The 15,732-nt window shown below is 42.2% G+C and overlaps 1 protein-coding gene across 1 annotated transcript; it reads left to right on the forward strand.

The window, feature by feature from the left end:
* Window positions 1-1,976: 1,976 nt before the first annotated feature.
* Window positions 1,977-15,481, forward strand: sncb (synuclein, beta). The gene is made up of 6 exons (XM_062524696.1): window positions 1,977-2,147; window positions 3,090-3,223; window positions 7,023-7,040; window positions 8,083-8,201; window positions 12,305-12,391; window positions 15,346-15,481. Exons 2-6 carry the CDS (start codon window positions 3,103-3,105, stop codon window positions 15,376-15,378), a joined length of 378 nt encoding a protein of 125 aa, XP_062380680.1. The 5' UTR covers window positions 1,977-2,147; window positions 3,090-3,102; the 3' UTR covers window positions 15,379-15,481.
* The last annotated feature ends 251 nt before the right edge of the window (window positions 15,482-15,732 follow it).

Genomic DNA, 15,732 nt, shown 5'->3' on the forward strand with positions numbered 1-15,732 from the left:
AGTAGCCTAGTCTGTGGCCAATTTGACTAGGCCAAAATCAATAACGCATCTCTGAAGAGGTGAGACCATGGCAACGATGCAGGCTATCCCCAGATGGTAGCTTAAAGACAGCGCAAGGACATTGATCAGGGCCCAGTTCCCCGATAACTATGGATACATGCACTTACGAGGGTTTTCCACGATTCATCTGAAGGTCATTCGTTTAGTTTTTCCGACTGTTTTCCAAACATGACCAGAGCGTGAAGTCGACTAGTACATTGCTCTTGAGGGGAGCTGTCCACGTGAATAGTGCTGAAATATCCTCTAATTGCTGTCCACGTGAATAGTGCTGAAATATCCTCTAATTTGGTGATGTTGGTTGACTGCGCCGTCACAACTAGCGTTTAAACTTCTGATCTACACACGACTGTTTAAACAGCGGAGTTACACATTTTATTCACTTCAATACTAACATAGAACAACTTTGACATCTGCAAGCATCTTCATGGGCTATAAACCACACAGAGAATAATAGGATAATTATCTGAGATTAGCCTAAATTGTTGCACCGTTTTCATGTATGTTGACAGATATTTATAGGCTATCTGTCATCCCTATTTTAAGCTAGCTACTTGAGAGAGTAGCTCGTGCTGCTTGCAAAATAGTGTTTTTGAGTGTCACTGAGATGATGACGTTTGACGATAAGGAAGAGGTGAACTTGACGAAATGTGCAGGGTTAAATAGCACAGCCTAGGCTTAGATTTTGGTGCACCATGTTCCTTACTTTGCTCTTACCTTAGAAGCCTGCTCAAAGATAGCCTACACTTAGATAAAGATAATCAGAAACTATTCTGCCAATGTATCGTCAGACTTAATTGCATTTTTATCCGTTTTCAGGTCATTGTTAACAGTGAACATTCAATGCTATTTTACATGTCCTTCTATGTCCTTCAATTTATGGTGTTTGGTGCATGGTTTTACTCATGCATGTGTGCGAATTGAACAACTTGAGTTTCTGTTTAGATGCCACCCTTGAATGAATCAGTGTCCCACTAGGGCCACCCTTGTTAAAAAAAAATCTCTAGAATCGCCACTGCATCATTCTACAAGCCAGACAGACCACTGTCGTATATTTTTCACGCCACGGCAATATTGATGGTTTACATTGCCTGCAGCACCCTCCATCAAATGGATGCAGTCTATCCAATGAATGTGGAGACCTGTTTAACTGACTGTCGCTCTCGGTTTATTGCAGGCTTATTCCTCAGCACAAGTTCCACATGCATACTGGCTTTAGAACAAAACATGGTGACAGACCATGTTAAACATTTAGAATATCGTTATATCCAAAAGGCCGTAAGTTCCTCACCGACGCGTAAATTGTTATAATCAGAGCGCGCTTTGGAAGGAATTGCTATCTGTTGCTGGAACCAAGCATGAACTTCAAAATTGTGACTGACTGTACTGAGTGCTGAAAGGACCAATCGCTTCCCGATTTGCTGCCCAACCTGCTAATCGCCAACAAGTGTCAGGCAGTTTAATGTGCTTATTAGTCAAAACATCTAAATGATCCAAAATCATGTTTTGCATTATAAATGTGTTATGAATGGTGTATGCCATAATGGTTGCTAATGGGAAAACGTGATCATCCCATTATATCAAATTATCTTAATGGAATAACAGTCCCCACAGCACAATGCTGGGTCGCTCTCATTCCACAATGAAAGTGTGCAAAGGGAGTCCATTAACAGTAATGGACGGGTCGCGTTTAACAGCACCTGTCCAAAATGTAATGTAACCAGGCAATTCCTGATAGGTTCGGGATTCCTATTTCTACGATACAGATCCGCTCGGGTGTTTCAAAGCAGAGACTTTCGCCCGTAGTAGGGTAATGCAGATATCACCAGACACAGTGCTAGATAACATTAGCGCACTTTTACATTAATCAGAAATAGCCAGGAACCACCAGCGGCTGGGGTCTGTAGCTGATCAATGGTAGGGGCTACGTGGATTCTCTCTGTTGCGCCTTGAGGAGGTCGGCTGCTATTGGTTGAGCGCATACGGAGGAAGGCCCACCTAGTGATTATATTGTGAGATTTCCCCGTTAGAACATATTTGAGTAGTGTGCAATTGAACCATAAGGAGAAGTGACATTTGGGGAAAAAAAGGTAAGTTTTCTCATTTGTTTCTAATGGTTGGCGATTATTATGGGAAAATCGGATTTGATTAGCACGTATTTGACAAAGCATGTTGAGTGAGAAACGAAAAATAAGGTTATTTAGTATGTATTTCAAGGTTTTAACAGTACACATGTATTGGTGTAAATACAATCAATATAATACCATGAATATATGGCGACAACCTGATGATGGATAATTGCACACCATCATTATGACATGGAATATGCCTGTTGTCCAGCAATTTGTTGTAAGGACGTTGATGACACCTTACTGCTCATGTGAATTGCCTACTATCAAAACCAAATTATTTATTTAGAAAACAGGAACACGGCGAAGGGATAAAGTTATATTTTGAAGAAAATTAGTATCTTTAAACAGAAGTGTCGGTTTAAAATTAGTGAGAGATGAGCGCATATTTGTTGCACATATCTTCCACATCTTCCATTATCTCCACCATGTAATGGTCTTCCATTATGTCATTGAAAACTGCCATTTATGTGATACAGACAGGTCTATTTGAAAGACACTTCTCGGGCATTGGGGGTAACGTTACATTAAGTAATAATTAATGAGCGGGTGCACAATTAACCGTTTCGAGGACATCGTGTTCCACTGCCCGTTTGTGACTGAAATAAATAAATTGTAGATCATACAAATCTGAATTAAACATTAGTATAACCACACACTCACGAGTGAGTGGCATATTCTAGCTGGAGGCAAACGAGGCGTTCCATTTGCTCCTCCATTGTGTTTAAGTGACAGGGTTTGTGAGGATACTTAAGTGATAGTTCGTGGCTTTTGGGTTGGTCACACACACACATCTGAATTTACTCCTGTGTTTTGGCCATGTTTAATTGTTTACGTCTTGACTTAATGCAAGCACAGCAATTTAACATCGATTTGTTCATTCATTCATTTTCTTTTGGGAAGTGACGGGGCCAAGATGGATGTTTTTATGAAGGGGCTTGCTAAAGCTAAAGAAGCTATGGACGTGGCCGCCGAGAAGACCAAGGAAGGAGTGGCGGTGGCCACGGAGAAGACGAAGGAGGGCGTCATGTTTGTGGGTAAGAAAAAAAAAATACACGAGGCGTGTGTCTGAAAAAAATCCTTAAATGTATGCACATCACGGAGATGCCTCGCGCCTGCCTCCGTGGGGGTGATGACGTACAGGCATCCCTACCAGCATCAGCACGGTTGGGGGAAGCTGTTGCCTTCTCCTATATTACCACATAGCGCATCGCTATAGGATGGGGGGACGTTTGTAGGTCCCATTGATTGGCTGGAAGAGGGGTGGGGTGTTCTTTCCCTCTCACGTAGACCGTGCACAGCTACTCTCACATGATATGGTAATATGCCATAATACTATAACAGCTGCAGCCTATGGACAGCTTAATTGAAACACCTGTTCTTGTTTAACGCTAAGACAGATTTATTCAATGAAGATGTCTAACAACAATGGAGCAGTCTTGGTTTGCACTCATATAAGTGACAATTGTTTTTTCTATTGGTTGCAATTCAATAATAGATTGTAGTTTAAATGTTACAGTATATTTCAAGTTAAAGATAAATTGTCAGTCGTGATCCCTGTAATAACAATTTAAAGTACAATTTGAAAGGGTTTGATATGGGTTGAACGTTTATGAAACAGGTTGGTATTGCATTTACAATCAACATGGTTTGTGGTTAGAGACAGTCTTCCAGTCATTGGGATGGAAAGGTATTTATTAGAAGTAATACTGAAAATACTATTTTATGTTACGCATAATGCATTCAGACATGCAGTAGGCTACAGTTTGTGAGCCCGCAGTATGCCTCAGTGGCAATGCTCTGCCTGGATTCACAGTGTTATTTATTTATCTATCCAGAGACCCTCATAGAGTTTGGATAGACATGTATTCTGGAGATCATCCAACATCATTTTGATCCCTCACTGCTGCTGGACGGATGCCTTGCAGGCCACATGTCACCGAATTCCATGATCTCATAGAGTGTCTAATTCACCGTGGTAACAATAATGACGGAAGTCCCTACACATGAGGCCTTTCTAGACGCACAACGTTATCTCCCCTTTGTATTTAGAAACACAATTCTGGTGATGTACTGTAGAGTGTGCTTTTGGTGTTTGATGTCAACTGAAAGAGTGAAATCCTTGTTTTTTCTGTACATCTCCAAGATGCACAGTTAGAGCAATACTATCGTTTTTCATAGACAGAGTTTTGGGTGATTACGTGTCAGAACGATCTCCTCAGCCTGCAAATCTGCAGGCTTTTGACTTTATGCTGGGAGGGATGTTTATTTTGGCAACTAGTGTCTGTCTGTAGGAGGAGGTGTTGTATTTTGCCTCTTTAGAATGGTGATGCAGTAATTTATCTTTTATGGCAAATGTCGGTTAGATGTCTTTTTTCAATGCGAACCTGAATGCATGACTAGTCAAGCACAGCTTACAATTGGCAGTTGGTAAGCAATTTGAGATGCATGCATGATGCATGATACAGCCACATGGCATATGAAATCCATACAACTCATCAATATGATATGTTGAACATCCTTCATATTGGACATAGATTAGTCTTTATTTTTGGCACAGTTTGTATCTTACTTGAACTATTACATGCGTCTTGAAATTGTGAAGGACTTACTGACAGATTATTGTCCTGTTAAATGAAAGCAGAGGAACTAATCAATCTGCCTTCAGACCTGTCGACCTTTCTCCCTGTCTATTCAAAGAGCCTCAAGGTCTGCGCTGTGGCTGAGTACGCCAGCCATTCTCTGTTCAGAGACAACTAAGGCAATATCTCTCAGGCCTGCCTCTCTCCTCAGTGCACTGCTAGGGCCATACACTCACTGCCAGGTTGCATTGCTTTCGTGTGGCTCTTTTTCATGTGAGCGCCATGCATGTCCTTTCTGGTGTTCCCAAAGGCCAACTGAGGGAGATAGAGAGAGAGAGGGAGGGAGGGAGGGGGAGAGAGAGAGAGAGGGAGGGAGAGAAAGAGAGAGAGGGAGGGAGAGAGAGATCTTTATATGCGTTTGCATGAGAAAATGAACGGTGGCGGTGGTGGTGGTGGTGGTGGTGCCCTAGAAAGCTCCGCTTGACTCGCCCTGTGGGCTTGTGTGTGGAGGAGGGGTGAGAGTCAGCTGAGCTCATAGGCCTCCTCTCCTCCTCCCCCTCCTCCTCTTCCTCCTCCTCTTCCTCCTCCTCCTCTTCCTCACCTTTGACTGTCGCTCTGCAACCCCCCCCCCCCCCAGCTGAGAGCAGAGCAGAGCGCAACTAAGGATATGGGAAGACACCCACTGTGGTAGCTGGTGCATTTTACAGCCCACCCCCTAACACACACATACACACACTTCCCACAATGCCTTTGAGACCTCTCACTGGAATGGCCATGAAAGAGTCATCCCATACAGTGGCTTGAAATGTAGAAAATAAGATCAAGCCACGGTGTGTGAAGCAGAAAGGTCATTGTTAGATCCTGAGTCCTCTGATTTCTTTTAGGCAGATGGAAAAGGTATTGATCCCATGAGGGCCTGCGCTGAAATGTCTCTTTGCATTTAGTGCCATTGCAATTGACAACACATTTTGTATCTATTTTTCAAAACTCCAAAAAACCTAAAATTGCTCACACAAAATGCTAAATGCCACCTAAAACTCCAGCAAAATGACTGGTTCTGAACATTTCAAAGGGATTGAAAGGGTCTATATACCTATAGAGATATATCTATTCATAGGCTTATACTAATGCAATCATTGGCAATGATTGGATGTTGTCCAGTAAATTAATGAGTGTTTACATATGTAGGTAAGTTTCCATTCATGCGTGCTGTGGTTATAGCCAGTCTTGAGCAGGGCAGCCAGTGTTGAGAAGGACACACCGCTAGATTGGCATCAGTTAAGAGGGTAATGCCTCATTCACCAGAAATGGCCCTCTGTCGGCAGTTGAAAGTGGTGTGTGGGTCCTCATCTGAAGCAACAGGGAGCCATCAGAGAGCTGTATTTTTCTAACCTCACTCGAGTAGGATTGTGGGGGCTTGATTTGAACAAACAAACGTGTTTGTGTGTGTGTGTGTGTGTGTGTGTGTGGGTGGGTGTATGTGTGTGTGTGTGTGTGAGTGTGTGTGTGTCTGTGTGTGTGTGTGTGTGTGTGTGTGTGTGTGTGTGTGTGTGTGTGTGTGTGCGTGTGCACATGTGTTGTGTGCATGAATGTGTGTGTGTGTGTGTGTGTGTGTGTGTGTGTGTGTGTGTGTGGCTAGGTATATTTCCCTGGCCTGACAGTCGACAGTCGGCACAATTTTGTCTCTTTTACTGTAAATATTTGTTGCGACTGTTGCCTCTTCCAAAGGAACCATTTTCCCACATACAGTACATGAAACCTAAAGCCAGAGCTCACTTGTGTTAATCCTGAACTGTACACTTAACCTCGTCAGGTCTTCCACATTGGTTGGTGGCTGTATTTTGTGGCAGTGTTGATTTAGTTTAAATGCTTGTATATCACCACACAGAAAGACATTACAATAGAAATGTTCACTAAAAGCTTGAAATAGCCCTCAGATGTGCAATTTAATACAAGCTTTTGTGACATTCTCAAACGCCCTTTTAAAAAAACAAAATGGGCTCCCACTAAAAGAATGTCTGAGGGATATCCTTAGAAATGGGTGTTAGGGCAAGGGTCTGGCAGAATTCCAAATGGGTTGAAATTCTGTTATTCTGAAATGGGTTTGAATCGAATCTCAGTCAGGAACCTAAATACTTTCATAGTTTCTAACATTTAAAATGCTCAAATGCTAAAGTGTTTGTTGTTGTCTATGTTTACAATAACATTTAAAAGTCTCTGATGGTAATTTTTATTTTTATTTCTTACCTTCTAGGGAGCAAGACCGCAACAGGTAAGTTGACCTGAGTATTTCTAAAGCTATAAATATATGTTAGATCTCATTACTTCAGACGATCAACAAATAAGTCACTGGTGCATACTGTGTCTACTTTCCACCTATTCAATAATTTAAGGATCCGTCTGGTAGAGACTGGGTGACTGTTAAACCCAATCCACCAAACCAAATGGGCTATCCCATGCAAAAGTGTCTGTAACGTAATTGTACTTATACTGAATGTATATCAGTGTAAGCGTACAACTAGCTGATTATTTAAAAATGCAATAAGTAATGGTAATATTGCTGAATGTATTGTAGTAGATTATTGAGGGTATGTTGGATGTGTGTCAGCCACTCTATTAGTTGATTTGAGCCTGTAGAAACAAATGGTCGTCCAAGGCAATGTTTTTGTTTAAGTATTTTAATAAAAATACTGATGTGTACTTTAGACACCATTGTTTGGCTGTGGAATGCTTTTTTCACACACACAGTGTTTACTATCTAGACACATTCTACTTTCAACTTCAAATGAATGTGGGAGGAAACTGCTCACATTTTGCATAAAAGTAAAAGAGGCCTTTACGTTTCTGGTCATTATTAGCTTCACTGGCCCAGTTAAAGCTGAGAATAGCTAAATGAAGGCTTTTCTGTACCTAAGATACATCAGAAGTAGGTAGATGCACTCATTTCTGTTCACTCTCGTGCCTGCCCGTTGCAAACACAAACAGGCTCACATCTTGGGTTAGTTCCCAGGGCTAAGGTACTGTGCTTGGGTTAGGCCTGGAGTTACAGTATAGTTTTGTGCTTGTTCAGGTATGAGCTGAGGCTGGGGGTTTGTGTGAAGATTGGGTCGTGATTCGTTGACAGTTACTTGACAAATATTTTGCCCAAATAGCTCAGACAGGGTTTTTTTGATTTATGTTTATTTTGATTTAAAATAAATAAATAAATAAATAAAAACTTAAACACAGGGGTATCAAAATGAGGGTATTTGTTTTCTGTTGGCACCCACTCAGGTTCTCCCTCTCTGATTAAAAAGTCACTTCCTGTTTCACAGTGGCCGAGAAGACCAAGGAGGGGGCATCGCAGCTCGGCGGTGCCGTCATGTCGGGTGCCGGGAACATCGCCGCTGCCACTGGCCTTGTGAAGAAAGACGAATTCCCCTCCGACATGAATGTAGGTTCCGCTCTCATTCCCCACTTCCCTCTCTAAAAACAGACACTGACGTGCCAGGTGTGAGGGGTTATTTTTGTATCTGTACAGGGAATACATCGTTTTTTTTATCTTTTTTTTTCTCACCAGATGTCTGTGCACCTTTTTTTGGACCATTTTTTTGGTCGAATGGGTCAATTTTTATGACGCAATTGTGCAACCATCCAATTACCAGGGAATGAATCTCCGGCAGAAATCATCCCCGGTGTCCGAGCCGAGTGCTGTCTTGCCCTCTGTGCACAGGCCTTGCATCAGTGGCCCAGTGACAAGCAATGGGACAGATTGCTCCAGAGGGAGTATCGCGGCCTCTTGACTTCCCCTTTGTGATGTTCGCCCCTCTCCCCTGCGACCTTGCACAATGTCACTGGGCCTAACATAAGCAATTAAAAAGCACCGAAGCATAGTTGGGGGTGTTCCTGCTGTATTCGGTGTTGTTGATTGTGGCCCTAGAATGTCTCTGCTAAGACTTAAGTTAGGTGTCTCATGAAATGCAGGTTTTTGGTGGCTATATATGTGATTAAATCACACCACATAGCCACTGTTGTTACACATAGTCGTACACACATGTACAGTATAGGCATACAACACACAGGCCCACACAAACACAACACCCTACACACAAAGCCACAAATGGTGCATCGATCACACAAAGAAGCACTCCCGCATTCATACATTGTGTACCTGACCGGATTAGAAGATTGTCACATGACTGATACAACTTCAATAACTGCAGAGATTCATCTGTCCTAGTTTAGTAAATGCATTTGGGTACAGATAGAGTCAAGACAACAGTTCTCTTTGCCTCAACTGAAAAATATAGTTGGAGGTGTGGTGGAAATGGATATCTGTGCAGACTATTTATGATCTTTCCCTTTTTCACTTCTTCTAAAATTACTCCCCAGTGATATTGAAATGGTATTTAGGTGTTTTGGAGACGTTAACAAAATCTCTATGCTTATGACGTGAGCACAAAATGCCCTCAATATATTTCTTCAATATATCTAGTGTAGCATCAGTTTTAGTGCAGTATCCCTTCCTTGTCTCGTTTGAGAAGACTTCTGAGAGGAGGAAGGGATAAAGCTTGATGTCTTAGATGTGTTGCAGCCTTATTGATCTGGTGTTGGGTGATGCAGCTGCCTCAGAATTGAAATAGGAGCATGACCTGAAAAGTCACTTAAAAAAACAACAACAACAAAAAAACCCCCACAAGGTTTGGACTTCTGTTGCAACCACCCGGCAACTCTCCCTCAAACTGCAGGCGCCGATTTATTCAATTTTATGCAATTTGCAGGGTTTATTATACATTTGTGGGGCAGTAAAAATAAATCTTTTATAGCTGAATTATTGCCCTGGGCGTAGATATTGGCACAGCATTACACCTGATCTGGTCATTTGTCAAATTTGGGAAATATTGGGAGAGAATTTTAGATGATATTAATGAAATCATCCGAGTTAAGCTCCAATTAGATGCCAGATTTATCTTATTAGGACATGATTCAATATTAGAGCTCAAACATGATCTGAAACCAGGATTAATGATGGCCGCCCCACCAACCAGACTCTGTTTAACTGCTCTATGGAAATCAGCTGGACCTCTAAAGTTCACTGTGTGGGCCAGAGAAATGTGATCGTCGGTACCACTAGAGAATATACCGGTTAATTCAGAAAAAGAAGCCATCTGGTCACAATTAGCACAGGGGAGGAAATTCACTGAGCTTACGAATGATGTTGGAATCAGGCTGGCACAAGATGATATGTGCATAACTCCACCTAGTCATTGCTTTAGAAGCTATTGATTTGGCTTTGCTCTGTGTTTGGTACGTGTTTTTGTGTGGTGGTATTTTGTAACAGCTGTTCGCAGGTTTTTTTTGTGTGTGGTAAAGATAGCAGTACTTTGATGCTCTGCCTGGGTGGATGGGTGGGTCAGTGGCCGTGGCAACAAGGCTGTAATTGGTAGGGACACTGTGTTCTCGGTAGCAGGGGGGATTTCACGTTTAACATGGCAGTGTTCAGCTGCATTTAGTTTTGTGTTTTTATACGGTTTCATAAGGACCAGAAGGGACACAGCATCATTAAACATACTAAAAATGTGGCAACTCCTTCCTTTAAAACTAATGTTTAAAAAGTATGCTTAACCTGAAGTAAAATAGAATAGAATTATCATTATCACAGGTACAACAAAATAGTGTCTTCCCATCAGTGCATCATTCATGAGTCTATAAAAATATTTAGAAAATAATAAATAGAAACTTATAGAACAGCATTAGCAGCATATATAGACGCACACAGTTACACACACCCAGTCGTTGCATAAAAAATAGTATGAACAACACACAGTCATTGCATTCGAAGTGTGTTATTAGAGATATGAATGCTTAGTACTGATCATGTAGATATGACCACCTTTTAATAACTTGAAGCCTGACCCTGACCCTAACCACAAGAACATCCTGTAACAGCACATACTTACATAAGTATAAGTACACATTTATTAAGCATTAAGTACATACTATCTAAGGCTACTTAAGGAAAGTGTAACAGAAAATGGTGTCAGGGCTGTTAGCCAGAAGTCTCCCCTCCCACTGGGATGTACAGTACGCCCCCCTTGTTGTTGTTGCCTTTTGTTGACTCAGTAATCTCATAAATCGCTTAGACGGAGACTTAAGCTAAGAAGCTTCCACTGGCTGGAGGTTTTGCAGCTTTTACACTCATACTGTAGGTGTTCAGAGTTAAACAGAAAATAATGCATTTGTTGACAGGCTCTGATGGCAGACGAAAGAGGCCATTACCTGCAGAGGAGTAGGCTTTTTAGTCATACATGTCAGCAGCCATGTTGTTGTTGGCTATATCCTCTTTAGAGTGTCACCCCAGCCATCCAACCTCTGGCAGCAAGAAACCCTTCCAACAACTAAAGTCTCAAAGCCAATGTTTTGCAAAAGCCAAGCACTAGCATCATTTAATGATTCAAACGGGGGGGCAAGCTAAACTGTCTGAATGGATTGTGAGGCTGAGTCCGTATACAATGCGCTGGAATTACAACCTGTTCCAGCACGGCCTAATTGACATGATTAGCGGAGTTTAAAAATAAACGCCGCAGCCACGAGCCTTCAGCTCGGCTCATATTCTAGGCAACAGGGCTTCCTCCTCCTCCTCCTCTCCCTCTCATTTGTCTTTGCACCTGTTGGACACAAAAGAGGAAGCTGAAGCCGAGATGAGGTGTCCCCATTGAGGGATGTTGCGGTTTCCGTCAGAATTTCATGAGTTGTCTTTGTAACCGCGAGCTAAGGCAGATGAGTATCTGTGTTTTGCACTGTTCATCATCTCTTCATCATCCCCCTCCCACACACCCCAGTACCCACACACACACATACTCTCCCATGCACACACACACACACACACACACACACACACTTGTTCTTGGCTGGTCTGTACTGGTCTTTACTCACATGTATAGGTGGCAAGTCAGAGCGCTTCTTTTAAAGTGCTTTTGCCCGAAGCACTGGCTTGGAAAAAAAATGCTATGGAGTGTGTAACAGTTGTGCTCCCGTGCACATTATTATACAGAATGTGTGTGTGTGTGTGTGTGTGTGTGTGTGTGTCTGAGTGTGTGTGTGTGTGTGTGTGTGTACATGTTCTGGCCTTGTGGATGTTTGCTCTGTCAGAGTGAGCAAAAGCTTTTGTGTTCTTTTTCTGAGAGAGTCCATAACATTTGTAAGTGGTTGCATGTATGTGTGTGTGTGTGTGTGTGTGTGTGTGTGTGGTGCAGGAGTGTGTGCCTCCCTATGTATGTAAAATAAAAAAGAGAGAATATATGTATACTGCGGCTGTGTTTTGCATCAGTCCGTATCTCTTTCTCGCTCTACTGGCCCATCTCATGTGCGTGCACCGCACTGTATCTCTGTGTGTGTAGTGTATCTATGGGAAGCCCAGTGAGCAGTGTCCTGTGGTGAATGGTGTGGATGAGCGCTGAGCTGTGTCCTCTCTCACTCTCTCCCTCTCTCTCTCTCTCTCTCTCTCTCTCTCTCTCTCTCTCTCTCTCTCTCTCTCTCTCTCTCTCTCTCCCGCAGCCCGAGTTCGGCCAGGAGGCCACCGAGGAGCCGGCGGGGGAGCAGCTCATGGAGCCTGAGGGGCAGACATACGACGAGACTCAACAGGTGAGACGCAACAACACACACACACACACACACAAACACACACACACACACACACACACACACACACACACACACACAGATATGGGTATACCTGAATGCACCCCCCCCCATACACACACACACACACACACACACACACACACACAGATATGGGTATACACAAATGCACACATACACACACGCACACACCCACACACACGTACACATTTCAGTCATCATCACTGGATACTAAACTGGCATAAGTTTTGATGGCTATGGAGCCTTATGCCAGCAGTATTTGCACAAGAGTTCAAGAGAGACAGACCTAGGCCATCATCAGTGAAAATAGATGAGACGATTAGATCATCAAGATAAGTGAGGGTTCTCTACACACAGCGAAAGAAGATTCTTCATTAAAGTCAAACAGATTAGCTGACTGGCACGCTTTGAATGAAGGTGGTTTGTGTTGCAGGAGTAATGAGGGACAAACCAGGCAAAAGTGTATTTTCTGGTAAATAAGGTTTACGGAAATATCTGTGTTGTATGAATGCAGACGTTTTGGAGCATATTTTAAGTTTTTAAATCTTTCTTACCTCCACCAAGGAGGTTGTTTTCTTTTTTTTCGGGGCAGACTGTCAGTGAAGAATTATACCAAAAAATACCGAAATGATTTTCACAAAAAAAATTCTGAAAAGGGTGCTACATGGGCCAAGGACAAACACTTTCAATTCTGGAGCAGATGGCTGTGTGGATTTACAGCATGTGACATTTTGCCTTGGATGAGAACTGCTGTCTCCAGCTGCTCTAGTTTATTGGCCTGTCTAAGCAAGCATATTTCAAATGAATCAATGACCAATCCAGATAAATATATTTGAGGGTAATACTTGGCTATGTTCCTAGTTCCTAGTGATGGCATCCTCTTGATAGGGTCAGGGACTGTTTCACTTTCCTAGTGTTTTGTCACAGAGTAAAAAAGCTGAACACATTTAGGTGGGTGATGCCATCTGGTTCGAACCGTTGAACCAGAGCTGAAACGCACATTTGAGGTCCTACAGAAGATCTTTCTAAATCTGGGTGAGCAAAGACAAGCCGTGACCATCCAAGCCACAGTTTCTCAAAAGCACGGTTCTTTGGTAAACAAGCTTAAAAATGCATGTGTCAGCTAATGTATGCTCTGCACTGAATCTCCTTCTCAGTATTTCAACAGACGACCTTCTCTCTTGAGCCATTGCAAAAATAGGCCTACTGCTGATGTACTGTAGGACATGCAATAACTGATCAGATGACATCAGCTTCTTACAATTCCACAGCTGGCACCTGACGGCCACAAAATAGCCTACGTTGTATCCAGTCATTTACTTATTTAATATTAGGATGTCAAATCAATGATTCAGTTCTATTTTTGTCCTTTATATTGGAATTCTCAATTACAAACAGAACAGCAGGTTGATTGTTGTTTGCTAATTTTTCTTTTCAACAACAAATCATTGAATGTACATGGACCCATATACAGAATCTCACATTTATGGATAAAAAAACAAACAAATCCTAATTAATTGTGGCTTATTGTTTCATTTTCACCCAAAATCAGCAGTACTTGCCCCCTTTCCTCATATGCATCTCACTCTCCAAACAGTGTCTCTGGTCATTACCTCAGCAAGCAAGCTGTGTCTGGGTATTAGGGGTGTGGTGATGATGCTTCTGTTAGGGCACAGATGCATTGTGGGTAGGTGCAGAGTGGCCTCTCCCTGCCTCCCTGCAAACATGGATTCTCCTTGAGCTTGGTGATGGAACAGCGAGCTGGCCTTGTGAGGCATGTGACATGTCTCCTTTTCTCTCTTTCTCTCTCTCTCTCTCTCTCTCTCTCTCTCTCTCTCTCTCTCTCTCCCTCTCTCTCTACCTATCCCTCTCCCTCTCTCTCTTTCCTTTTTTCTCTCTCTTCCCTCTGCCATCGCCCGTCTTATTGCCTTCTCTTTGAGTGTGCCCCGGGGGAGGGAGGCGAGAGGCAGCTGTATTGAAAGGACAGTCGGTGGCTCGGTCGTGATGATCTGGGTGGCTCGCAGGTTGACTGATCTTGGCTGATTGGCTACCGCTGCCCTCTGCTGGTCACAAGAGACACTGACATGATTTGTGTCTTGAGACCAGCAGGGAGAATTAGGGAGAGATGAAATATCACTATGATTAAATATCAGGATGCATATTTACAAAGCTGGCTACTAATGTAAATTACACATTAGGTATGGCAAGATTGATTAAAGAAAGACACCATTTGTTTTTGCATTTGCAGTAACATACTATTATATTATATTATAATATAGATTTTGTTAGTTAATTATGGAATTCCCATATTCTCTTCAAGTCTCCTGGTAATCTTCACAACCTCCAACGAACCATCTTCTCACACATTCAGCCTTAAAGGTCCTTAATGTCCAGCTCTGGACACAGATTACTGGTGGTTTGGCAAAAGAAAGCTTAAAACAAGCTGGTGGTGTTTCTGCATCTTTTTTATTTGAATCAGCGATTTAACTTCATGTATCATTTCATTAATTTCATCTCTGTCTAATTCCTATAACAGTGTCCATATTTCAAATAGGCATTTAAAATGAGATTGATGAATGGAATTGCGCTCTAAAACAAGTTTGTTATACAAGGAAAGTAGATGTTGTCATAAATATGGCAAACTTGTATGGTAATGTACCATTTATTGCCTTATTAGAGTATGTTGAAGTTACAGGTCTACTCCAATGAAGTTATTTTTATTTCATTAAAGAGTCCAACTTGTTGTTGACTGTTGTTGTTGCGTCTTGATCTGGGGTCATCGCAAATATCCGGTGGGAACACGTTGCAGTGAAACATCACCTGTTTACCTGAAATAAAAGAAAATTAAAACCCAATGTGTAGGCTACTGCTTGCATAAAATGTTAATGTACTTCTTACCATTGCTAAGCTCTGTTCTTTTATATATTTTTTTTCAGGAGCAGACCCAGGACTACGAGCCTGAGGCGTAAGCTGACCGTTCCAGTGTCCAGCCAGCAGCACAACAAAGGTTTATATCGATACCAAGGACAAATGCTGACCCCATCATAATAACCCTGGTTGCAAAAACCCCCCCAACAAAATCCAAAATCAAAACACCCACAGATAAAAAAAAAAATCAAAACATTCCTGCCGAGAGAAAAAAAAAATGTTCTTCCTTACAGAAAATACTTTTATTATGATCTATTGTAAATGTCATGGTATTGCTGTAATGCGTTGGGTGTAGTTTTATTATCAACATGGGCGACTCTGTCTCATCTCCTTGATTCCCTCCCAAAGAAATGAGACCCGAGGTCCATTTGTGAATCTTTGTACTTGTGTCTCTG

The sequence above is a fragment of the Sardina pilchardus genome, chromosome 21, assembly GCF_963854185.1.
Source record: "Sardina pilchardus chromosome 21, fSarPil1.1, whole genome shotgun sequence".
Classification (NCBI taxonomy): domain Eukaryota; kingdom Metazoa; phylum Chordata; class Actinopteri; order Clupeiformes; family Clupeidae; genus Sardina; species Sardina pilchardus.

Coding starts and splice junctions, on each gene's coding strand:
- sncb (XM_062524696.1), top strand. CDS start 3,103: ATGGATGTTTTTATGAAGGGGCTTGCTAAAGCTAAAGAAGCTATGGAC. Junction 8,202..12,304: donor AATTCCCCTCCGACATGAAT/GTAGGTTCCGCT, acceptor TCTCTCCCGCAG/CCCGAGTTCGGCCAGGAGGC. Junction 12,392..15,345: donor CATACGACGAGACTCAACAG/GTGAGACGCAAC, acceptor ATTTTTTTTCAG/GAGCAGACCCAGGACTACGA.